We start from the raw sequence: 26,992 nt of genomic DNA, 5'->3' as shown, positions 1-26,992 counted from the left end.
ATTGACCGTGAAATTTTATTAGCCGCTAATAAAGGACAACACTTTGGTGGTCAATCCAAATGACCTAGCTTAATATACGAATTATCTAAAAAATGTTCAGATTTTCAATGTGAAGGGTAATAAGTTTGATTGATGGGGCTTGAAAAAAAGATATTAACCCGTTTTTATGCTGGTCATCGAAAATGTTTACTCTGATTTCAGTTTAAAACAAGAGAGAACGCTATAGTCGGGTTGTTGTCCCGACTATCTAATACCCGTCACTCAGCTAAAGGGAGTGCGAGGGAGATAGATATATAATTTTTGATTGCATATAACTTTTTAATGAATGGTCCGATTTGAAAAATGTCTTCTACATTTCGATAGGTATAAATATACATAACAAAATTGCATTTATACTTCTCGGAAATCTTTAAAGATGTGGGCGCAGGACCCATTTTAAAATCGTTAGTGGGCGATTGTGGGCGTTAGAGGGGGCGTGGCGCTCGGCTAAAATAAACTTGCGCTGCGTAGGAAGCCAAAGAATATGTGTGGGAAATCTCAACCTTCTAGCTTTTGTAGTTTCTGAGATCTCAGCGTTCATACAGACGGACAGACAGACAGACAGACAGACGGACAGACGGACATGGCTAGATCAACTCGGCTAGTGACCCTGATCAAGAATATATATACTTTATGGGGTCGGAAACGCTTCCTTCTAGCTGTTACATACTTTTGCACGAATCTAGTATACCCTTTTACTCTACGAGTAACGGGTATAATTACCTAAAATATGAAATAGTATTTGGTCGAAACAAAAAGATTTTTTTAATTTACTTTTGTTTTAATTAGTTATTAGTATTCGTACTATAAATATTATATTAGTATTTAAAACGTAATTAGTTTTAGTTTTTACATAGAGAGATTTTAAACATCTCAAAAATATGATGTGTGTGGAAATTTAAGGGGATTATTCACCAAATCAAATGGAAAGCCACAGCCATGAAATTCAATTAGCCACTAATAAGGGTCTCCACATTAGTGGTCAAGCTGATGACCAACCGTAAGAGATGAATACATATTTCTCCACCACGCATCACGAAATTTCAAAACGGGTAACGACTTTATTAACCCCCCATTAATGTCCATGAAAAGTGAAAATTCGGAAGGTGATTGAAGGGACCTGAGAAATATGGCCTAACCCTTTCTTGGGGGTTGGTTATTATTCAGACATATTAACATTGTACTTTTAAAATGTATTCGGCGCCTGTTGCCAGTGAGTGGATGCTATAAATTTAGAACAGCCGGCGACATTTTAAAACGAATTTCAAAGTTTTATTGCACAAAACGCGACGAGTGCTTGTGACGTGGGTGGGCCATTTAACCCTTAAAATATATTTCTCTGACACATTATTAAAACATAAAGAGCGTCAATAATCATTACAGTTTTAAGCCATTTATTTCTGGGCCTCCAGTTGCGGGCCCTTTCGCTTGTCGACATTGTTCGCTTGCTGTTTCAGTCGCCGTTTTCTGTTTTTCTGCCGACGACACGACAATGTTTGGATGTTTGCTGTTTGGCTGTTTGAATGTTTGAATGCTCGGCAGTTTGGAGCGCTTTTGAGGGGCGTGTTCCGTAGATTTCCCTGACGCAGGCAGCGGATGGCGGTTGTCTGAACATTTTACACAATGTAGCAGATTGTTTCGCTTCGACATTTCCCCGAAAGCGTGGCTACAACGATTCAAACAATCCTTTACACATCTGCACAAGTGTATGCGTTTAGTGTGCTTTACACTGTAACTAAAAAAGGATTAATTAAAAAAATTACGAAATTGAATTACTTAAAATTCTATAAAAATATGATTTGATTCCATATAATAGCTAACTAATATTCAATTCAAAAAAACTCAAATAGTATTGAAGGTATTTTAAATCAAATCGTATAAAAGTTGATGGGTAACATTATTATGATCTTTTAATTTGGATACTTGATATTTTTTTTGAAAAACTAACTAAACCAACTTCTATAACTAACCAATTTATTTTGTAAAGTAATCATCATCTTTTAAACTCCTTAGAAAAAAATTAAAATTTAAAAAAAAACACCACTTTAAAATAAAATAAAAGACAAGAAAATTACAAGCTTATTTTGTTTAATAATTGCACCCCCATTTTTTCTCCGTGCTTGCCTATGTGAGTTTCCAGTTCGTTTTCAAATCATAGAGTCAGAATAACGGTGGGGTTAAGAAGCTGCCGACACCCAACCACTGTTTTGGTAATCAATGTAGAACAGTGTTAAAAGTTTACAGCGCGCTGGAGAAAGGGGAATAAAATTGATTGTGACAGCAGCACGTGCTACAAATGGGCCTGGCCCAGCATAATCAAAGTAATCATAAGTGCCTTCGTACTTTCTCGATAACTGAAAGACCATACATATACAATATATAGTGAGGCGATGGGGTTGTGTGAACCCATTCACACAACGCGCATTATTGATCATCATCCCGTGTACACTTCACTTTCGAATTCTGGCCATGTTCTGCCGCGTTTACCGCACTTTAACACCTAACCTCATCACAAATTCAATTCTTGGGGCGTAATTCCTGCAGGAAGCAATAATATTACTGCTGTAAGACGTCCATATTTTATTCCACCTGATAGCATTATTATGCGCCCAAATTGAGGTATTCCGAAACAGTATAAAAAATATAAATAATTTGAGAGGAGAGAGTCCGTGGCGCGTTTGCAAAAATGCTTGGGAAAAATGTGTTCCGAGAAAATGTACCGGAATTCGGTGTAAAGCAGCAGAAGGCAGCCGAAATCCGCTGGTCAGCACTCTTGCAGCTTGGATTACTCGGGTTTCGGCGACAGCGAACGGGACCAGGGCCCCAGACTGGAAACCAGACACGTCCTAGCCCATCCAGGTGAGCGGTAAGCGTCGAGCGGTACAGGTGAGCGGTACGGGGAGCGCTGAGCAACGACAACAGCGGTGTTGACATTACGCTATCAATTTGAGTGCTCAGCGAAAACGTTTGCCGCATGTTATTTTTTTCTTTTTCGGACAGCCGTGATTTGTGTTTCTTACACCGGTCAAAGTATTTTTTGATCATGCTGAGGTGGTTTTTTGAATTAAAATATAGTTATTTTTATCCTCATAAATCTGCTGAATTTGTATGGAATATTAATACCTAAGGAATAATTTTCAAAATATATATTAGACCCCTTTTACTTGTAGTTTATTAGGAATACGAGAGGACTGCTTACTTAATATAAATATAAAACATTTTTTATATTTACAGCGCAATATTTTTTTATTTTTGCTATTTTACCCATCCAAGAAGTGATTCCTTAAATATCAAACAAAAAAAAGCGAATGCTCTTAGAACTAAATAAAATCATTTTTCTTTATTAAAGAGACAATCGAAGATTTTCAAGGCAAGATAAATATACTTAATGATCTGTGTGTTTTTCCCCAACAAGCATTAACAAGCCATTCTGTCAGATGCTCATATTTATACCAATTCATTTAGTGGAACCCGTTTATAATTTAAAACAATGGAATTCATATACATTTGTACAAGTTGTACTTTGGTGGAAGACAATAAATATTCTCATACGTTTGACTTTGGATGTTTCTACTCGTGTTTTATTGTTCATATTTTGCTTGTTTTTTTGTTTGCTTTCTGTCCCGCCAGCGACATCGTTATTATGAGAGTACGAGGAGGCTTATGAGGACCGGGGACCGAAAGTAACATAAATTAATAAATCTTAAGTGAATGGGAAGAACAGTATCGGGAAATGTGGAGCGCGGACCGTCAAAAATTACTCCCGGACAGGCAGTGATGGGCAATCGGTGGACAAAAGTCGGGATCGGGATGTTTGCTCTTTGGACAGGCGGACAGGACAGGACGCGGTAATCTAGTTCTTTGACAAGGGACATGGGCACAGGTCCAAGCATCACAGCCCGATTCGCAGACAGTCCCTGTACCTCTACCAAGGATTCCACGCTCGAAAGCGATCAATTAGTGCGCCTGACTTGACATCATTTTAAATGTAAAGCACGTACCGCCTGTGTGTTCCGAGACATCGCAACATCCCGACGTTCATATTTCTGGGACTCCTTCGACGTCGCGCAATATGAATTCATCATAATTCGCAATCGTAAAAACAACTGGTTTTTCTGGCGATCAACATTTTTGGCCTTCATAAATATAAAGTCATCAAATATATGACAGTTTTATGTTCATTTCGATGCGGTAAATGTTTTGGCGACAAAAGACATGATTCTGAAATTATTAATGGTTATATACTCGTCCAACTACCGATGGACCAAAACGGAACGAGATATTTATAAGGCCAAATAAACTAAAGACTGAAGACTGTGTGCGCATAATAATAATTAAAAAGCTTGAGTTTCAGACAATTGGATCTGCGGTACTCCCGCCCTGAAATGATGGGCGGATTGAGTTACAAAATATTTGATTATCTCTTTGTGGAAGCATTTCGGGCTGCAATATATAGTGCCGAGCTTGTTTAAACATTTTAATTATACGCCTAATTTATGTGGAATAAATTAGTGGTCTGCGGGCTCTCCTGTTCACAACTTCCAACTGTGCCTCTCGACTCCAATGCAATCGACTTGAGTCGACTCGACACAGGTCTTTAACACAGGGACGCTCTGTTTTTACGGCCCAGTCATCGTCATCTAATGGGCGCCCCTTGTGTTCCAGTGCGCTCAATAATTTTCCCCAATTCCAGCTGTCAGTCGAGGTGTCAAATCGCAGCTACTCATGCTGTGCGCTGCTCACAGACTCGCTCGTCCCGCCCCTCGGGTAATTTAAATTAAGCATCTGACGCACACCTCTACGGATCCCCATCCCCCGAATCCCGATCCCTAAGATGCCCCCAGAAAACGGCGATCCGACAACGACAATGCGATGATATGGGTATGCATCCACTTAGCGAGGCCAGAGGATAGAGGATGCCTTCTGGTGATACTGATTAAGATCATCCACATCAACAGAACCATCGTGTTCATGTGGCGCGATCACGCTGACAACAGCTCAAATCCCCATGAGGAACTTGTAGCCGCATGTACCACTTATTTGAGCGTAAAACAATTTGCTATCCCAACTATCGCGTCCATGTGCCCGAGAGTGTTCATCCGAACATGGCCTAATCAAACGTGCTGGCCACAAAAGGTGTCTTTCAAATTGGTTTTAAGTGTAAACGAATCAAACGTCGTTTGTAATGCAAAGTACAATAATAGCCTACAGGGAAGTGAATTAAATTTTAAAAGGTATTTTTATTTATTTCGCTTTTATTTCTGACATAAATTTTGTTTATAAAGATTTTAAAATGAACAATATTTTAATGACATTTCTCTTTTGTTTGTACAGTCAATAGCACTCGCAGCTAATACTTAAGATTTTTTCTTAGTAACTTACTAACCTAAATAAATAAATATAAATGATATATCAATAATTTTAAAAATGTCACAATCCTATATGTTGGTTTTTTGGAAGTTTGTATAATATTTTTATTTCGAAAATTCGAATTTAGAAAAGCTTTAACATCCAAAGTGTGAAGCTAACCAGAAAAAGGTGGGCTTCATAGGGTCACGATGAGCTGTCAACACAGTGGATTCAAATTTAATTGGAATGAACCGATCTCGATGGTGGAGCTCGATAATTTACAACTTTTCAATTTGAACATTCGGCCGAGCATTATACACAACAATGATTGGTTGCCGCTTAATTTTTCGCATTGGCCGGAGGAGCAGCACTCCAGGCAGTGGAGACAAGCTGACGCAATCACGACATGCAATAAGGAACATCCGAATTGTGGTATCTGCGACAGCGATCTCGGTTGCCATTGAAATGTGGCAGTCGTTGAATGAACCAGGACTCCTTGCTAGTTCGAGTTCGAGTTGGAGAACGAGTACGAGTACCATCAGCACCACAATCACAATCACCGTCCCGTCACATCCCGAACCACCAGGCACTCCACCCACATGCGAGTAAACAAGAGCTCATGTTGTTCAGGCGATCAGGCGATCGACTCCTTGCCCCGCAACTCCCCCGAAAATGGTCACTGAATCCCAGTTACACTTCTCCCGTGGAGGCGGTACTGTGGGAGCTGTTTGTCAATTTACCAGCAAAATGCAGTCAGAAAAATTATTGGTATTAAAGGGTAAAGACAATATTTTAGACATTTCAAAACGATATTAATGGAAAATTTATATTATATATTATGTGTGATTCCATTTCTTATTTACTACATCAAAAAAACTTAATATGAAACGATGATCAATTTGATGTTATGTGGTATCATTTTGACTTGATATGCTCAAAAAAATTGTTCATTTTTCCCTCCCACTTATGTAACTTTAAGCGATATCCCGCTCTATTGCTAATCGAGAAAATTTTTTAATCTCGCTCGCTTCACGAAATTTAAGTCGCCATTGCTCTCTTTTTTGAAGTCAGAGAATCTCCGACAGATAGAAATCGGATTGCATGGTGAAAACGATATGCGTATCAATGCCAGAAATTTACTATGCGCATATCGACTTGATACCGGCATATAATTTAAAGTTTGCTTTACCAATACGTTAAATAAGATTCTTCAGAGGGATTTACAAATTTCATTTTTATTAAACCTGGAAAGATCAGACTTTCAATTTGTTTTACCAATGTTATGTACGATAAAAAATATTATATTTATTTAAAGATTTTTTAAAATGGTCTATTTTATTAAGTCATTAGTTTCTGATTTAACCAGTGTCCATATTTTATTTGTCGGGTTTATCCTACAGCTTACCCCTTATTCGAATGATTTTCCATTCCCCAATATTGCTGAATTTGCGCGTATAGAGCGCACTCTAGCTACAGATGTGTGAACGTATCTGAGGTAAATGAGAGCGGGCTTGCATATGTCAGGAAACGCTTTGATCTCTTAATTTTCTGCAAAAATACAGTTTAAATCAAAGGGAGGCCGCTGAAGTGTTGGGATATGGCCACGTGTCATAATATTTGTGACAGCATTAACGAAATAATTGTTGAAAGAGTGCAATATAATTACCATACCGCAGGAGGTGACATACTCGTTCCCCCCATGTAAAACAAATGGGATTTCCTGATAAAAACTACTTTGTAGTTATGCGCTTACGAAGGAATAAATCATCTCACCACGCCAAGCTAATTGTTTTCCTGACCTAAAATTAGTTATTCGTACAATTTGGTTGGCTAATTTATTTATCACTCTGCTTTTCGACACAGGAACCGACCGAAGTGCGGTCCAAAACATACACATCCACGTTTGATGGAGATGTTGGCAAATTTAATTTCGAAAAACAATGAACTGTCTTTGGTTGAGAGACCTGGACCTGGACATGTTTTTGAGTCGCAGTTCCACATGGTTAAATACGGAAATGTGGGTTTTACTTCTTCGCGAAAGCTGCACATCACCTATCGACTGGAAAAAGCCCGAACAGCCGTCTGCTGCACTCTGTCTTAGTCCCATCATTGTTTTAGCTTTGCAGTGTGATCGTTGTCTGCATAATAACATGTTATTATCATTTTATTTGTTTGCCAGCTCAGGTCTTTCTGGGATCAAGCCGAGAATCTCCGGCCAGATATCATGGTAGTACGCAAAGGTAAAAAGGCAATGTGCTAAATGCTCGAAACACATGTTCTTATGTTAAGTGTGTCTGCTGAAATTAGCATAATTGTGGATTTCGGCCAGGTTTGGAAAATATCATGGTTTCAGGTGAGACCTACAAGACACCTATAATTTAGTTCCCAAGTTCTGCAAATAATATTTATAAACTGCAGTTTCTCCAGCCAAACATTATAATTACTTTCAGGTACTATATCAAGATATTTCGTATACTATTTAAATAAATCAGCATTCCTTGCCCCGAACTATCGTAATTTCCATGACCAGTGTAAGTTTAAACAAATTTAGGCAAACAATAGAAAACACGCTTAAGCTGGCAAAGCATAAAGGCCGTGACTTTTCGAATGTCGACAGTTTCTCAATAAAACGTGGGTATATATAGTCTGTAGACTCTGTAAACCGATTAGAGAGATGCGGGGTCCAAATGGAGACACTACCAATAACATTGGAATTTCCCTAAGCTGGCTGAGAATAAACAATTTGTTGGGAAGAAAGTTTTCTGTTTTGTAATGGAAATTATGCTCACCGCTCTACAATAATTAAATCATTCCGCCTCTGAAACTATAAGAAGATACACGATTGATTTAAGCTGACAACCGAAATCCGTTCCAATTTCCAATGACGATTGAGTTTTAACGGCGCTGACAATACGGATTGGATACTTTTGAGTAAGGCTTTTGTCCGATGCCATAATGCAACAAAGAGCCGTACCCGTGAATTAATAATCTACTCCATAAAAACCGATGTCAGCTTAAAATTCGGGTACCGCCTTTTGTGTGCTACTGGTTTTTTTCTATTCAATAGCCCAGATTACGCTACTCGTATTGAGTCGGATCCATAAAAACGGCCTTCGCGGGGAGCCAAAAGGCATTTCGACGGCAAGCCAAACAGGAATGCAGTGTTCATAAATGGGCTTGATTCATATTTGTTTAACAACTAAATTAATATGTTGTGAATGTCTTGAAAACAGGTCGTTTGTTCAAACCATTTGAGTTGGAAAACTAAGAAATGTTTATAGAAAATTCGATTCGAAAAATTACTTAGTTGGTAAAAAGAACATAATTCTAAAATTATATAGTCATAGAATTTTCCAGTGAACTTATAAAAGGTAAGGCAAAAAGTTAAACATATTTCATCCCTTTATGATAGTAAAAGGATACCACATCTCTAAAAGCTCCAATCTCACTTATCCACGGCTGAGCAAATCGAGCTACGATAGTCGATAATGGAAGACCATAAATAACTTGTAGGGTTTATTAACCCCTGGCTCACTCCAGTCACTCCAGTCCGTATACCGCCTTTTGTTAGCTCCATTCATAAGTTTTCTGCTCACTTTGCTCTTGTTCTGTTTATGTCGGCGAATGCGTTTCCGGTCAGCGACACAGGAAAACACGTTTATAGCAAAATATTGTTTTTGTCTTCGGTTTATCGTACACCATCGCAGGCCCTTAAATCACCACATGTGACTGTCTATGATTAACCAATAAAAATAAGACTGTATTATGCATATGCGAAAGGAAATGAAACGAACCGTCGGTTCTCGTTTGTGTTCCAATTTATTAACACCTCTTTGTTCTTGTCTTTTATATTTTTCGATTGATTGTTATAGCTGTTGTTTGCACTTTTTTAATTCTATTTTTTTGTTGGGCTCACAGGTATTTTCTTTCACTTATGGCTATTGTGAGGATTGGTCGCAAATACAAACCTCATCAAAAGTATTTTTTAGTGGAAACTTCAAATTTTTGTTTAGGTTTGTTTATTTTCATTTCGGATTTATTTGATATTGAAAAAAGAAAATGAAAAGCACTGGTAAGCTGTCCCATTAAATTCAGTCTAGACATTTTTAAAAGAAAAGTAGGATTGTAGTAATAGTTTTGATTGAAAAAAATATGCAAATTCGGAAAGCATAACTTTTGTATTTATTACTTCTTTTATTTATTTACTTTTAAATACCTTTAAAAATATTAGAAAGTTCTCTCCCTCACTGCATTAATATTCCCGAACCAATAAATTAAGTACCATTTTGTTTATTTATACCAATAATTGTGGCTTTTGTTTAATGTGTCTCATTATCGTTCTTTTATTATAAGTATATACAGTTTTACTAATTTACACTACGCTTAGGGCGCTACAATTACGCGAGCTTACATACTTACAACTTGTGCATAAAGTACAGCAATACATGGATCTCTAGTTTAGGAAATAATTACACACGTAGAAAATTATGGTACATACGAAGTAAAATAAATTATATTTATAAACGACAGGAACAAATTGGTAACTTAAGACGATAAAAACAATAACAGCTAAATCAATGATTGCTCGTGTACATTTGGCTTGGGTTTGGGCTCGGTTCGATAGGAAAGGAAATTGGGAAAGGAAATGGGATGGGGGTTTACAATCGGGGTTTTCAGCAGACTTGGATTGATATGTTTCGGGTCCTCCCGCGGGGGCTTTAAAACTAAAAACGATATAATTGAAATCTACTGAGGTGATAGAAGTGGACCTAGCTGCCAGGAATTGTGCTCCTACAATTTAGTGGGTCTTTCGGATCTGCCTTCTCTCGGTTATATGTTAGTGGTCGGGTATGTGTATGTTGTATTCATTGATGTCGCCCTGCTATATATCTTCCAATTTACATCCTATAAGCTCTGATTGCATAAGTTGTATGTAATTAAATTAACGTATCTTCAAATGGTTTTTGGATTATCTTCTCCACAAAATTGCACAACGTCTGGGGCAGCGGTTCGGTTTCTTTTCTTTTTTTGTCGAATTTTATTTTTTTTTTTTTTTGTTTTGGAAGGGCCCTTTGCCAAAAGAGGAACCGCTGCATTTCAGCTGGTTTTCTTTTCGTTTTCGTTCTGTTTGCTTGCTATTTGGTATAAGCGGCGTTAATCAAAATACCGAATAATCACATTGTAAATTATTGTCCGAAAGTGTAATTATACCTTTCAAGCCCGGGCCTCGAAATCGAAATCGGATATTTTGATTCGAAAACTGGAAGTGACTACGGCCGCAGGAGCGTTAGCTTCTGCTGCTCCCGGAAGGCGATCAGCGAGCGGAAGGCGGAAATGGGCGAGGCAACCGAGGGGGAGGCCGATGTCGAGGGATCCGGATCCGGAGATGCCGCCGATGGATGTCATGGCTTTGCACTCAGCGAGGTCACATTCACGCCGGGCGATATCTTTCCGGAGTGCGAACTGGATGACGAGGCGGTGGAGTTGCTGGATATTGGTCCCATCATGTGCTGGGCGGCCGACTGGCCGCTGCTCGTGGGTATGTGGACCACATCGCAGCCCATCGAGGAGGAGGAGCTGGAGGCGGAGGGCGAGGCGACGGGCGGCGGGGCCACCTGGTGGGCTCCACCGCCGCTTCCGCCCGAGGTCGTGAGGCTAAGCGGTGCAAAGTGGGGTCCATTGGCCGCCGCCCCCGAGACAGCCGCCTTCCATAGCAGTGGATTCATGCCCAGTGGCCCATTGTGGGCCGCCAAACTGGCTCCAAAGCTGCGCTGATGCTCGAGGAACTCCTGCGTGGGTGCGCTCAGGTGCGCCGCAGCTGGGCCGTAGAATCCTCGGTACAAATCGGGTCGGACGTAGGGCGAATAGTTGGGAATCCTGGCCGCCAGCGGCGATAGAATCTTGCCGGGCGAGGGCTGCTGGCCCGGGTGGCCATAGAAGCCGGGATGCGCGGGCGGCAGCTCGGGCAGGTGATTGTCCTTGGGCCCGGAGCTCGAGTCCTTGCTCGAGTCCTTCGAGGCCATGTCGGCCAGCGACCAGATCCTCGGCTTCGCCGTTCCACCCACCGCTGTCTGCAGCGAGTTCTGCTGCGCCTGCTGGTGCTGCTGCAGCAGCTGCTGCTGGTGGTGGTGGTAGGCGGCGATATCGGGTGGCGATCCCGCCGGCGGCCGGAAGTGGTGGTGCAGGGCGGCGGGATGGAAGAGGGGGTGGGCGCCCGGCGGCATGCTGCCTGGGCGGTCGTAGAGGTCCGGTGATCCATTGGGCGATCCCGGTCGCGATTCGGACCACTCGCTGTTGTTGCTCTCGCCGGGGCGGTCAGCCATCATGTCGGCCAGGCGACCGGAACGGTCCTTGTCGTCCGTGGAGCCCACGCCGGAGTCCTTGGCGTCTGCAAGGAGTCAAAGGAGAAGGGAGAACAATTAAAATTTATTCGAGATAAGATAATTAGGATAACAGAAGTTTTAATCAAATAGTTATGCCATTGCCTACTTTATAGGGCGTTTAGTTAGTCTATAAAACGTAACCCTAAAGTGGCTTAACTTGACTAAACATTTTTAAAATTGTTATGCAAGTAGACATATATTTTTTATACAGACGTAAACATTTTCTAGGAATTTATCTGAACTCTACACACATGATAAAACATTAGTTAGTTCAGTTTTAACCATTTAAAATCATATATTAATTCTTCAACCAAATTAGACCGCGAATTCTTTAGTGCCAGAGGAACTTATGTGTATCATATAGGCCATATATTGACTCATGGATAAAATGGGATCGAAAATTTCTTGGAAGAAGAGAAAAATCTCAAATCGAAAAGGGTTGCAAGGGAAATACATTTTGTAAAACTGGAAACTAAAACTTTCTCTTAAAATTTACATTTTGAGGTAGAATTTTGTACATGTTAAATGGAATTTATTTTTGGTCAGAAAGCTTACGGTTTCTGGGACTTTTAGAACTTTGTTCTTCTAAGTTATACCCTCAAATTGTTTATTTAAAATCCATTTGTGATATAGAGATTTCTCTTACCTAACAGATCGTTATCCTCCGTGTTCTTATCGTCGTCATCGTCGATATTGGCATCATCGTCGTCGACGCGATTCCTGGGCTCCCAGGTCATCTTGTTCTCCTTTTTCAGTCTTCTTCTCGCGTTGGCGAACCACGTGGACACCTGCGTCAGCGTCATCTTGGTGATAATGGCCAGCATTATTTTCTCGCCCTTGGTGGGATAGGGGTTCTTCTTGTGCTCGTTCAGCCAGGCCTTCAGGGTGGAGGTGGTCTCGCGGGTGGCGTTCTTCCTCCTGGCCCCGTTCAAATCCATGCCGTAGCTAAAAAGAAAGAGGGAAAATGCCAGGTTAGACGGGGTTTTCAACTCTGGTGCGGACATCATTTGTGCGATAAGGCGAGAGGGAACAACCCAAGAACCATTCCCCGAATTGCCAGCAGATGATTAAGGCCGGAATGGAATGCAGACCCAGCTGTTGCCAGGTCGTTTGGAGTTCTTTAAATATGCGCCGGGCCGAACAATTGTTGCAATTTGTTAAACTGGCCAACAGTCAAGCGACGGTGGGCGGGCGGCTTTGTTCTGCGTTAAATTTGTTCATCATAAACGCATTTGCATGGGCCCGAACATTTATGCCCGTGCAGTTTGCGGTCTGACACATTGCTCCCCATCCCACTGTGCCATCGATGGTCGATGGTCGAATGTAGCCGCATGCCTCGCGAACGACAACTGTCCTTTATCGCTTTTTGTGGGCAGTTAACATGAACGTTTTTAGTATATTGGTATATATACATTGCGAGACCGTACATATATGCCAGAATGCTTAACTACACTGGGGGATAAAGTGAATATTCTACAAAAATAATCTAAACTTTCAATTATGGCGTTATAATTCTCAACTTGTTTTTCAGAAAGTTTAGAGGAGTAGTTTCTAAGCTTGAAAATGGCTTTCTATTTCATTATAAAGTGGGTTATTTCATTGGTCGGCCTTTTTAGTGTCCTGTTAATCCGTAAATAATTTTAGATCTTTTTTCTCAGTGCGTGGAATGCAAAACACCGACGGGGGAGAAACATCGCCATCGCATACATGTGTAGCTGTCTCATTTGTAGTTCTCAGACAGCTGCCCGATCCGATCCGATCCCATCCCATCCGAATGGAGAGGAGAGGATGACAACGATGTCAACTGGATGCTATATGGAAACGACGCTGCGTCCGCTGCATTAATTAATTTAAGTTTGAATGCAAAGTGTCGCCGAGTGCGAAACACCTGCGCAGACAGGCACTCTGCCTTTGATCACCTGACAGCTGAATACATTTTTTTAATTTTCCTATCAGCGCTGTAAATGATTGGTGACGACAACAACGCCCCCAACGCTCCGTAATATCGTAATGCTGCTGCAAAAAAAATGAAACACAAAAAAAATTAAAGGTGGGGCCGCGAGTATTCCTCCTGAATTTTGAATCGAATTCGCCAACTACCAGCACGTCACGGCGAAATAACTCAAAATTGATTTATGTCGAATATGGATGGGTGTATAGTGTATGGTATATGGTCGATAGACAACAACGCATCGATATCGACATCAACAGTAGCTGCATGAGTCAACTATCAAATTTTGTTATGAGTGTCAATTACAGGGGAAACAATGGGCCCAGCATTGTACCTGTCCGATCGTGAGGTGACGTGACGGGATGTTGTCGATTGTTTAACCGGCAATTGTGTTTGGAAATTTATGTCACTTTGCTTTGGCCACTGCAGTGTGTTTGTGGTTTTCTGATTTCGGTTTTGGTTTTGGTATTGCTTTTGGAGGAAGCAGCCCGCCGACGTGCAAACGATCAATTACAAGCGAATAAATTGCCTGTTTGTGGCGGGAGAGAGGGGTAATGGAAATGGGAATTCGAAATCCGAATGCCTGCACTGCGCCTGCGTGCCAATATGCCAGACTTTTACTATTCGAACGCACTTTTCCGAGCCGGCATTTAAATGCACCTGCACGCACCTGCAGCACCTCAATATCCCCAGCCCAATCCCAATCCGAATCCCAATCCCACTCACGTTCCGATCGACGCCTTTCAGCGGACCACCATCGGGGTTTATCGATTGGAAATAAGAATGGGAATGGGGGGAAGTATCTGTCGTACTCGCACTTTCTGCCAAACTATGACTAATCCTCACCTGTTGAACGGATAACCGGCGAAGGCCGCGTCGTATGGGTGATACATCGAGGGATATGGCCAGGGCGATGCTCCGGCCACCAGGTTCTCCTTCAGATCGATGCCAGCCTGAAAATAAAACAGAACACAGATAACGCACACATTAGTTTTTTTTGTATTTTATTTTTAATTTTAGACTAATTTTGTAGACGAATTTTCTGATTTTAGCTTGAACCCGAGAGCAATGGGCCCAGACCTTGAACCAAAATTATTAAGAATCATGTTTAACAAATCATTAAGACATCTTCGAGTTTATTTTTGAGTCAATGGATGGCTTGTTATGTGTCGGCCTTATCAGCGAAGACAGAGCACAGTGTGTGGGTTTAATGAGAAAAATGATTGTTTGTCATATTTAAAAAATGTAATAAAGTGCTTTAGAAATTTGTACATTTCCATTTAAATACTTAATACTTTTTCCATAGAAAATTATAATATTTGATATAAATAAGAAACTACATTTTGGTGTCACTGTGCAGCACAGTGAGGTGATAAGCCCGAATCAATCTGAACAGCATCAGGCGAGCATGTGGGCATGTCGTGACTCTGGCAGTGACTTTAGGAGCAAATAGCTCGCGTTTGCACTGCGTTTGGAGTTGTCAGAGATTGCCTCCTTAATCGCGCCACTGGTACATGCACATTTCGCCATTAGACACTCGATCGGAATCAGAGAAAACATTTAGGAACACAGACTTTGGCACTGATAGGCGTGGGACAGGCGTGTAATATAGAGCGCTGATTAAGTTTAACACGACAATTATCTCTGGGCGTCTTGTCTCAACTCGCTGCGACATTTGCCAGCTGTTAAGGCGATAATGGTGGAGTGACAGAGGCAGCTGCTGTGGAGCACTAGAATATATACTATATACCACTTATGGCTGCGAATCGGACGCATATTCGTCACTAAATGGGATTCGGAAAATCGCCGCCGCAGTTATGACAGGCATGTTGCAAATAGTCGCCAGCCGAAAAACAGCGGGGGTACGAAAACAAGATGCGAAATCAATGAGAACGAGCCCGATACCGATCTACATGGCACCGCAGGACGAGAGTGCAGGATGCTCGATGCTCGATCGGATGCAGGTCCCAAAATCTATTGTCTCGGTGTCGCGACGAGCGTCTGTCTGCCGGTAAAAGCGGAAATATTTTTATGTCGCCAACACGAAAATGTTGCTGTTGCACCGATGTTGCCGTTGCCATTGCCGTTTGTTGCAACATCGCTATCGCCGGCCATCGACCATCGACTCGGAGGAGGAGGTGGAGTAAGAGTAGGAGTTATTCTCGGGGTCTGGGTCTGGGATCTGGCCAAAAGGTTTCGGGACTGGCTGCCCAGCATGTGGTAAGTGCGAGTACAGCGGCGATAGACTGATAAACAGCGAAAGCAACAGCCACAGATCTCGAGGGCCAGGCCAACTTCAGGGCCAAGGCCCTTTGACAGGTCCGACACTCGGAGAAATACTAATCATATCTCTGATATTAGGTTATTAAAAAAAAACTCGACAAATGCCATTAATTTTACAAGTTAAGTACATTTTATAAAGTTAATCAAATAGTGCATTTATTTGTCAGAAATTTAAATTTTGTATATCCACATTAATTCCAATTATAAACGTGATGGCCTTATTTTATTAAGAGCTTTCATTCTAATCGATGCATGCACATAACGTAAAATTCCAGTTAGTGCGTTTTCCAATACGATGAATATCTAACAGAAACAATCTCTAAAGATTTAGGATTGGAATAATTGGTTCTTCCGGGGTCACACTAAAAACTCTTCCAATTCCAATTTGGTTTGGAATTAAACCATATATAATTTCTATTCGTCTTTGCTTTAAAGAACTTTTCGTCTAAATTCATTTTATTACATTGTTAAAGTTTAGAGGAATAAACTGTTTCCTGAAATGCGAAATAATTTTGTTTCTAAATAAGTTTTTTGAAAATTTTGCAAATATTTTTTATTAAGTTCTTAGTTTGTTAATATAAAATTTTATATTATTTTCCGAGTGGAAGAGAGACTCTGACTCCTTGCCTTTGCAGAAGTCTGTTAGCCGAACATGGACAGCGTTTTCGGGACAGACTATATTAAATTACACGGGCTGCTCCTATTTCTCAATGGAAGCTCGTTGCGAGACCGAAACCGGTTTGCGTTTTACAACCTTTACAATAATCACGCCCGGCTATCACGGGAATTGTGGGTCTGGATACCCGAAAGTCGGGGATGGGATGAGGATGGTATGGGATCCCGATTCCGATCCCGATCCCGATCCCGAATTCGCATCCGAATCTGTGTCGTGCGTGTTTGGCAGCGAGTGCGTGTAGGCCATGTCGATGCGGGCAAAGCGCATATAATAAATTGTTGCCGCTTGGCTACCAGCTAAAGTATCTCCGAGGAGCAACAGTAGCTACCGAGCTATAAGCTCTCTAGTGAAAACGCACCCGTGCCGAGATTTTTGCGCTGGCGGTGGTTAATATTAACAACATTCGACATGTTTGCGTTTGCGTTTATTATTACCAATACTGCGATGTAGCAGCAGCAGCAGCAGCAGCAACAGTTGCAGCAGCAACATCTGCAGCAGCAACATCCACAGCCACCGCACAGATGCAACTCGTTTTCGAGTTAAATATTGCATTACCACTGGCGACGACAACTGCAATTGTAAAAGCGCTGTAGCGCAGATCGCATATTGCCGATAGCTTGTTCTTCCGCAACGATGTTTATGCATTTGCCAAATGTTTGTAGTTTTGGCACTAGAGCTTGTTCCTGCGGTTTGTAAAGTGTGTAGTTGGGCATTAAATGCCCCAATGTGACCACCATCAGCGAACTTTGCCCATTGATTTCTTTAAATATTTCTGCAGCAATAGCGGTGAGTTTAATATTGTAGGAAAGGATTATAAATAATAATGAAATATATATACATTATAGAAAAGTCTAAAGGGGTTGGCTAGTAAAAAATCGAAATCCGATACCCCACAAAGACCCATTATCACCTCTTCTACTTCCCATTAATCATCTGCGTGAAGTCCAAGCTAATATTTGGTAAGGAAACAGTGGGTAAAAGTCCGAAAACGAGTTGAACAAGCTCGAGAAACACTCAACCCCACCCACCAAACGAACATGAATGAGTGACCACCGTTGGCCGCAAGACCTCAAGTGGTTAGATGTCTGATCCGCTGGATCTTAACAACCGGAGTGCGTCGTTTCACGCATCGGGAAGTGCGGTTTGCCGGCTCCCAGATCTCTGGTCCCCATATAAACCATACCAGCTCCTCTGTCTGCGGGCAAATTAAATAATTCAAATTAAAATGGGACTTTGTCTTCATTACCAAGGAAATTCTGCGACTGTGTTCCCTTCACGCCAAACGTCAATGGGATTATATGGTTCGGTTCGTTGGGGTTTGGCGAAAAAAGGGGGTCCTGAGGGGCCTCCGGCTCCTGTGGTCTGTCGCCCTGATGCGCCACGATTTGAGCGATGCGCGTAATGACGGGTCGAGTTAATTAATTGCTGCTTCGATTTAAAAATAAACGCACGTTTGCCCGCCGCATTCCCGCCTGTACAGCGAAGAATGAATGGAATCGGAATCGGAATTGAATCGCAATCGGATTCGTATTCCGAATTGGAGTCGGAATCGAAATTGAAATTGAAATTGACGACAGCGCGGAGTTTGAGTCGCGCCAAAGAATGCGTTCTGTCCTAGGAGAGCTAATCTACACTGTACAAATTTTTAATTTTGACTGGACAATTTTGGAAAATAAATATTTTATCTTATTTAATTTTATTAAGAGAACTTTAATTTGTTTATAATTAACAAATTCTCTTTATTATTTTAAATACAATTTTTTTCTGTGCACCCTTGTTTTCTTCCCCCTTTTTAAAACTGGAGCTCCCAACTCCCGATGACACTTTTTTTCACAACTCGCTTATAAAGTTGTACCACTGAGGTTGCTGTTGTTGGTGTTGGATGTTGCCTTTGTTGCTGGTCGTGTTGCCTGTTTGTTTGTACGTTGTTCGTATGCGTTGCCATGACTGCTAATTTGTTTGTTGTAGGCAGGGCGGCCATTCACACACACAAATACCAAGGCGCAGTGCTTCCTTTTTCCTTTGCCCACCCATATAAAAGTGCAAAATTTACTGTTAACGAACATTTTCAACTTTGCCAAAAAGCCAAACAACAACGGCAGCAACACAAAAACTTTCCACAACACTTACGGCAACAACAATGAGATTGGTGCGAGCAGTAAATGTATTTAGTACTTTGGCACACAACCTCCTAAAAGCTCCAACCCCACCCCATTAAAAGTACACCCCGGCCGTCACCTTGCCATTAGAAAAGCAACCCCCAAAACAACACGACAACACTTCGACATTTTCAAAAGTTGACAAATCAGTGCATGTAGCCAAGGTTCCAAGGAGCTGGATGTTCCAGGATCGGGCCTTCGGAGTCGGGAGGCTGTCCGTATCTCGGGGTTGTTTTCTCTATAATGCCAGAGTGTGATATCTGGAGAGGGCTGGAGTTCGACTGGGTTCGGTGCCAGAAAAGAGAGAGGGTGGGTGGTCCGATTTGTAGTTGCTTTCTGCTACATTTTGCAGAATGTAGAAAACTTGCCGGGGGCAAAAGTTTTTGTAGCTCCCACAGGATATGAGCGTATACCGCACATTTGAGCCCAGCCAGCCCTTTGTTGGAGTGAAAACCCAGTGCGACTATGTTGTCGAGTGTGAAATTTCATGCTTGCATTGTTGTCGTTGATGATGTTGCGGCACTTAAACTGGGGAAAAGTCAATATACCATTTTGGCTACTTGCCCGGCGTCAAGTGTCTAAAAACACCCACCCGCCCGCTTTTCGGGAGGCCTGTGTATTCGCATTCGGTTTGAAGAAGGCTCCAGGCTCTCTCGGCGAAAATTCCCTGCGTAGGGAAAGTTTAAGTGTAGCTGGGGAGCCCACTCATTAGAATTTGAATGTGACTGCACTTAAAATTTGCCAAAAGGAAAACATGCGGTTTTTAGACCTAGCTTAATTTGTTTTCTTTTGGATTTGCATAAGTAGGAGGTTTTAGATTATAAATAAATCTTTTAAGATTTGAAATGACTTTTAGTGCAGCGTAATATTGTTTAATAAAAATGATTATAATATGATATATATATTTCCCATTTCCTACTTATTCCAATTAAACTACAGGAACAGCTGAACAATTTTTGAGATACTGTCTATTATAGCTACTCGCTTTTTGTTTTCTTAAAAAAGAAACACTTAATTGATTCCATTAACTTCCAGTTTTCTGTGCCTCGAAAAAAAATTGAAACAAGTCCAGATATAGGAAATACACAAAAGACCCATTTTAAATTAAGTCAGACATTCGGAAATTAACGAAATTAATTTCTCCGAGTGTCAGCGAGTGCAGGATGCAACATATGCGCCGGGGTCGAAGTCAATTTCGGACTTAAGGATAAACAGATAAACGGATGAATGGAGCGCAATGGAAGGGGGACGAGCGGAGGGCGGACAGCCTGACAGGCTGTCACTTGCGTGTTGACAAATTTATTAATAAGGTACGAGGCGGCATCGGCCGTCGACGCCCCCAAAAACACTAGATGAAAAACTGAAAAGCGAAGGAGGGAAAAGGAAAACACCGGGCGCGGCCTGGGTTCGGCCTATTTGTTAGCGGGCGGCGCTCTTCAAATGTATCCAGCCATTTGAAATGACAGCGGTGCACCATCCTCCGGAGTCGTCATCGTCATCCACCTTCCAACCGGAGTCACATTCGGAGTCGGAGTTCTCTTCTTTTTTTTTTTGGGAGCGGGATATATATTCCCGCGCTGCGGCAAACTGACAGCCGCTTGACAGCTCGTGTCAAAGTAATGAATCCACCGCATTGAGCAGACACTTTTACAACTAGGCTGTTTCTATATATCTACATGTATATCATCTACGGCCATGCAAAGAGAAATCGCTCCAGTTTAGCGCCGGCGGCTGAAGTGACTAATTACGACCCCGGATGATTTATTTAGCAGATGCCACGACCCGACCTGCTTTGCCTTTTAAACGCTGCCATCAATACGGCCGTGTAAATCCTCGGTGATCTCAAGTGCCCCGGCCACATGACACTTCAATCACATCCAACTAAATTGCCGTGTCAGCGGGCGGATGGAATATATGTATATATATCGCGATCGGAGATTACTGATCGATGCTTTTCGCTGTGACTTTCATAATTTGTTCGCGGGGACAATGGCTAAATTTATACAGAGTGCCAGCTACCGGTTCTCTAATTTTATCACATTATTCCCTCGAAGTAAACCAGTTCAAATGCAAATTTCGTTTTGAATTTTTAATCGAGCATGTGTTTGATTAGGCGAAACACCAATGGTGGACAGCGATTGCACTTAAATCACTCGGCCGGCGATTAAATATTAAATCACACATTAGTGTTCACAGAGATCAGCAGAAATATTCATTCCACCCGCCGATTGTTTAGTCACAGCAACTACTTGTGCAGAGCCAGCTATATTCACATTCGACTTCATCTCCGCCAGTGAGTGGCATTCTGAATACTCAACGGGCCATTCATTAAACTCTCAGTTTCAATTTCACAGTCGTCAGCTCGTTTCGAGTTCTGCTTCTGTTTCTTTTTGCCCCCAGTGCCGTCAGCTTTTAAGACTTTTTTCTTTTTGGCTTGTAAGCAAATAAATTTATGTGTTCACTTTTGAATGCGACATTTTATCGGATCATATTTAATGGGCGCTGTTAGCGAAGGAGGCCTCGACAAAGGAGAACCGAAATGCCCACCGATTCGGAGACAAATTAGAGCATTTCATTTGAAGTGAATACCTGTGTCGGTTTGCAGACTTTAAAAGTTAAGTCGAAGAGGGCTTCAAATTTAATTTAATTTGTTCTAATTTTACAGACTACTCCAAGACAAATAACACCACAACTTCAACAAGTACAAGGAACGCACATTAATCAATGGCCTTTTGCCGTAATTGTTTGCCCCATTCAATTACATTCCTTTTAACAGTTTTACAGACAATTAAAAATGAGATACACATTGAATTACATCTCTCCCATTCCGCCTAAAATTTCCTCAAAATACATTGTGTTTAGTTCGATTGACTGGTAAATGCAGTTTCTCCGATTCCAACTAAAAACCCAAACCAAAACCAAAGCAACTGGGTGTCCAGTCCTTGGGCTCCGCATGTGGTCCCCGAGAACATTGTGTCCAAATAGAATTGTTGGCAAACAAAGGCAAATTACATGATGCTATTAGAAGCAATGCGAACAAAGGGCCGACGGCGAAGCGCCGGACATGTGGTGACCAAGACGTGCCACAGTCCATTGTCCATAAATTCGGACAGTGCAGCGGGTTCGGGATCGGAATCGGGATGCCCCGACTCAATTGCCAGATCGAGTTAAGCCAGCCATATTTCGCAACTGCAGTGTGAGAACTGCACAATGTGGCTTGAAATATCACCAGGGGGAACGAAAGGTCAGGCGTAGGCTTAGGCCCTAAGTACCGGGGACCCGTGGCCCCCAGGCCCCTGACAAATCGTTCCAAGTGAGGCTTTGCTGTAGGCCAGCCATGGCACAAGTTCGGAAGCATAGACGACGGGGTTCGGTGCTCGGTGTACACCGGTACACGATCAAATGACGACGCGACTTCAACTTCAACTTCAACTTCGACGGTGGTCTCCCGCTCCTCGAGTCGACAAATTCACAAATTTATTGCGCCATTGTTCGGGCCATATGACTTATGAACAGGCTTTATTATGCACAGCGAACAACATGGTTCTAAAACCGAAAAAGCTGTTAAGATCATATTAAAAAAAAAAATTATAAAAGTCGGCAAAATGTTCTATCTATACACAGAGAAAATTAGCAAAAGTTTTAGCTGCAAAATCAGTAGTGAAACATTTTAAAAAGTAAAACGTAAAGTAAAATATTTGTTTAACTTTGGATTTTTAAAACTTTTTTTTTTACTTTTTAAAGGTTTTTACAAAAAAACGGCACATAATATAAATATAAAATATAAAACGGCACGTCGTATAATTTTCTCTGTGTATCGTAACTCCTTAAAATTTTCAAATCTTAAAAAAAATTTCTTTCTATATTGTGGGTTTTTTCTAGGAACTGAATTTTTCTATTTCTTGAATTTATAAAGTATCGAAAACTATAGCAGAATATTTTTGAAATTAACTAATTCTAACACAGAATGATTTAACATTTGGAATGATTTTTCTATAGCGGCTTTTGCCAGTGTAAGAGCTACGTGTGTCTCCCCAAATTCCTTCAATATTTCACGACTGAGTTCACTTACCGGATTGGCGTAGAACGGCGGCTGATCCGCCGCAATCCCAGAGAGGTAGGCGGACATGCCCTCCGGATAGACGCCCAGCGGCACTCCTCCGGCGGCGGCTAGTCGCTGGTAGTTGAGCATGTCGTACTGGCAGGAGCAGATCGTCTGGCCGCTCACCGGATCCGTGTAGATGGTGCGGCCGGTATCACAGCAGCGGTTGGGCGGATTGCCGCCTCCGGGCGCCGGGGCTCCTCCGGGGGCGGAGGAGTGCGGTCCCGGGGGCGGGCCTCCGACCAGCGAGAGGGCGGGCAGGCCGGCGGACGGACCGCACGGCGAGGTGGAGCGGGCGCCCGGCGGCACCGTCGAGGTCACCATGCCACTGTGGCCTGGCCCGGAGATTCCGGGCGCACTCAGCGGCTGGGCGGCGGGACAGGCGAGCGTGGGCAGCGTCGAGGGCGGACTCTGCGGAGCGTTGGTTGGAGGCGTGTTGGGCGACGAGGTGGCAAGGTGAGTTGAAACGGCATTCTGCAAGGCAAATTGATAGGGGATAAATGGTTAGTAATTTTTTTTAATTTGAGAATAACCCTAAAAATAAAACTAATATTTTAATTTTTGAAGCAGGATGATGGTAACCTTGGCAAATAGAAAAAGGTTTTAACAAGAAATTGTAAGTTAAGCTAAGGAATGTATTTTATAAGGATAGATTTTTTTAAAACATTGTTAAATAAATTAAGATAGTTTAAATACATGTAACAAATAATTAAGAATCTGATTTCATTATAGTTAGAAACCCTTTAGTGTTAATATCAAGGAATACTTAAGGAATTAATAAAAAAGTAACATAAATGCCAACTAACAATACTAATCTCAAACGATGTTCCTCCACTAAGTTTGCCTTCTCAGATATTTATTTCATAAATTCGATTATACGACTTTGGTCTTTTCCAATCCATTTCTCAAGTTTATGGCGGCCCATTAAAGCGCTGCTTCTGCGCTGGATAAAAAGCCCCATAGACGGCATGGGTCTACTGTGCCCTGCTACCAGCTGGCACTAAAACTTAATTAAAAACGTTGCCCCTTATCAGCGCGATAAGCACTCGTCTCTTCAGTGGGTTGTGGGCTGTCCACGGGCCCTTCAGATCCCCACAGCCACAACTCAGAACTCAGAACTGAGAACTCGGAGCAGGGATCCCGAACCGCTGTCTTCAGTCAATAAAACGAAACTTTACCCCCAGCTCCGCTTTCCGGACCCAAACACCGAACCCCTTTCCCTGGCCGATCTTCAAAGTGGGGCCGCCATTACCAACAAATCATGTTTTCGATTGACAACATTGATTTAAATTACACAGCCGATTGCTGCCAACGACGACAGCGGCAACAGCAACAACTGCAACGACAACCAGCAACATCGACAACCAGCAACGGCAACGTCCTAAGAGCAATTTGATTGCAAGTTGTCCAATGAGTGCCTGGATCGGGGCTCTATATAGTATACTACAGAGTATGTGTGCGCACACATAAGCCTATCGCGCACTTTTGTCAACACTTTTAGTCAACTGCAACAGCAACAACAGTGGACAAGAGCAACGTACACATTCGCACATGCGACATGGGGGGACAAACAAGTTTCAGGTTTGTTTATCGCTGCCTCTTCGGTTAACTTCTCCACTTCTTGGGGCCGCTCTTCCCGTTTAACATTTTACAAATGATCCGAGGCGTAAGATACGATTTTTATCGCAGGCCGGCGGTCACAGAGCTGCATGTTGTATCGGTCGTGATTGATACCGCCGCAATGTGTTGCTGTTGGGATTCGATGTTGCTGTTGCTGTTGGTGTTGCGTCTCGTGCTTTCATCAAGTGACAACTCAAGTGGCCCTATGCGATTAAAAATTAATTCCCGGTGTTTGCTGGATGGATGGATGAATCCACTATACGCTTCCTTATCAACTGGCTCTTTGAATCAGCCGCCGATGATTATCGACTATCTAGCTGCAGGCAATGTGTATTTATCTGGACTCCAATAAGCAGAAGTGGTCAAAGAAAATTATTATATTTTCGGGTAGCCATTTTCGGGGGGTATAGAATGACAGCCATTCATGTCACTGGGCATGTTTGTTTAAAGAGCATTTAATATTTCTGTGATATTTCGTTTCAGCCTTCGTGTTGCGCCACAAGTTGCGATCGAGTGTGTATATATGCTCGAGTGTCGAGTGTAAGTGATTACATTTGGGGGCCCGGGCACAGAGGCAATATTAACTGGTCATATTTGCCAGTGGATCGAATTACCAGGGATTATTATGGCCAGGAAGGGGGAAATATGGCCGAGAGTGCTATGTTGTGACCTTGCCAGCTTGGTTAACAACCAAAGACACAGATAAAAGAGATTTTCCGAATTGGCAGACAGTTTTTCGAGTGTGTTCAGCTAATGTAGCACACTTGTGGTCCTGACATTTTCAACGGACATTTGGCAGAACATTCGATCCGAACATTTTGATCTGTTTTATTTTTAAATCCATGTCTTCCGTTTGCCAAATCAAAATGTACGAGTAATCCCACTGTTTGTGCACCACTACATGTGTTGTGATCTTTAAGCGGATTTTTGTGATCAACAAACGGGTTTTTTTTTTCACCCGAGTGCAATCTAATTGCCGCTATTCCAAATGCCAGACAAGCTAAAGAGGGGCCATCTTACAAGTAATAGTAGGGAAAACAAATTGAAATACGCACCATTACTAAACAGATACCGGTTTCATTACTGTGCACTGTCATTTAATATTAATTTTTGCTTTTAACTAAAACTATAAAGCAAATCTTAAAGTTACGATGCACCGATGCACTGAACCGAAATGTGTGTGTGTATGTATAATCCGAGAGTGATTTGTGATTGATCCGAACTAGTTTTTAACGTAGATTTTTTTTTTCTAGATCCGGCTTGTAAGTTGCGGTTAACTGTATTGTTTTGTTTTCTTTTTTTCCTTCTGTATTTCACTGCTTTTTCACTTTTTCCATTCACCGACGGCTAAAAGGAGCTGGCCAACTCGAGTCAGCCGGCCAAACAGTTCGATTGCCAGGCGCTGGTAAATCCGTTAAATCCGACGGGGGGTTATGTTCCGGTTAAGAATCAATCAGCCAGCCGGAGGAGGACTGAATCTCTGGGGCGGTGGTGTAGCGTAGTGTAGTGGAGTATCTGAATCTGAATCCGATTCTGAATACCGAGTTCCGAATCCAGCTCGCTGAACGACGGCGAGCGGCGGGAGCAGAGAGCACTATTTTCACACTGGCAGCACTGCGGCGGACACGAACGATACGAACAATCTGCGTAACAGTCAAAAGTAGACTAACATGAGTTTCTTGAGCAACTACAAAGTGTACGACAAATGGGAATTACACGACAACCGACAATCGAAAAACAGCGCAGCAACAGCAACAACAACACAGGCCCACGCACCACCACACACGCAGCTCGTTGGATTTATCTGTGTATCTGTGTGATACTGTGAGCGAGAGAGAGCCAAAGCGGACTGAAAACGGACCAAAACGGGTTTCTCCCCTTATTTTTACTTCGTTTTTCCCTTGGTATTGGAGCGAAGAGCGCTCTCTGCGAGAGTGGTGAAGTATCTGTGTGTCGAAAAGTATCTGTGAGTGAGCAAACCTACAAAAAAAAAAGTGGCAAACGAGGCGGCACGACGACGACAACACGAACGGCAACAACGGCAATAATGATTATCATTATAAGTGGGCTGGCGCTCTGGCTGTGTGTGGTAAGAATCGGTATTGGGTTTAACCCCCCCCTAACCGCCGCCTAACCCCTTGCCAGAGGGAGCGAGACAGAGCGAGACCGGTTGGGTAGTCGTAGTACAAGAGGGGGGCGGGGGGCAAAAAAGTATCTACCGCCTGTGTGACCATAAATAAAGTATCTGCCAGCTGCGGCCGGCGAGAGCGGGATGGCTATAGCTGGCCACGAATCGCATTCAACGGCAGCGGCAGCAGCAATATCGCAAGTTGCTCGCGTTGGCTGTCGTGTTGCTCGCGTGCAAGCGAGACGGCAGCAGCAGGCGGCGGCAGCAGCAGCAGCAGCGGTGGCAGCAGCAGCAACACCGAG

General features: G+C 42.4%; 1 protein-coding gene and 1 long non-coding RNA gene across 2 annotated transcripts; both read right to left on the bottom strand.

Moving 5' to 3' along the window:
* Positions 1 to 7,880: 7,880 nt before the first annotated feature.
* LOC138913068 (uncharacterized) lies at positions 7,881 to 8,498 on the bottom strand. The gene is made up of 3 exons (XR_011418642.1): positions 8,363 to 8,498; positions 8,178 to 8,292; positions 7,881 to 8,116 (listed from the first exon to the last, which is right to left on the bottom strand). It is a non-coding gene; the product is annotated as an uncharacterized lncRNA (long non-coding RNA).
* Positions 8,499 to 9,672: 1,174 nt separating this feature from the next.
* Positions 9,673 to 26,011, bottom strand: mirr (iroquois-class homeodomain protein mirror). The gene is made up of 5 exons (XM_017148058.3): positions 25,618 to 26,011; positions 22,913 to 23,416; positions 14,569 to 14,675; positions 12,418 to 12,716; positions 9,673 to 11,776 (listed from the first exon to the last, which is right to left on the bottom strand). The coding sequence occupies exons 1-5, from the start codon at positions 25,657 to 25,659 to the stop codon at positions 10,791 to 10,793; spliced, it is 1,938 nt and encodes a 645-aa protein (XP_017003547.2). The 5' UTR covers positions 25,660 to 26,011; the 3' UTR covers positions 9,673 to 10,790.
* Positions 26,012 to 26,992: the final 981 nt, after the last annotated feature.

This window comes from Drosophila takahashii, chromosome 3L (assembly GCF_030179915.1).
Source record: "Drosophila takahashii strain IR98-3 E-12201 chromosome 3L, DtakHiC1v2, whole genome shotgun sequence".
Classification (NCBI taxonomy): Eukaryota; Metazoa; Arthropoda; class Insecta; order Diptera; family Drosophilidae; genus Drosophila; species Drosophila takahashii.
Note: the sequence above shows the minus strand (reverse complement) of the source record. Positions and strands in the feature narration are given on the sequence as shown.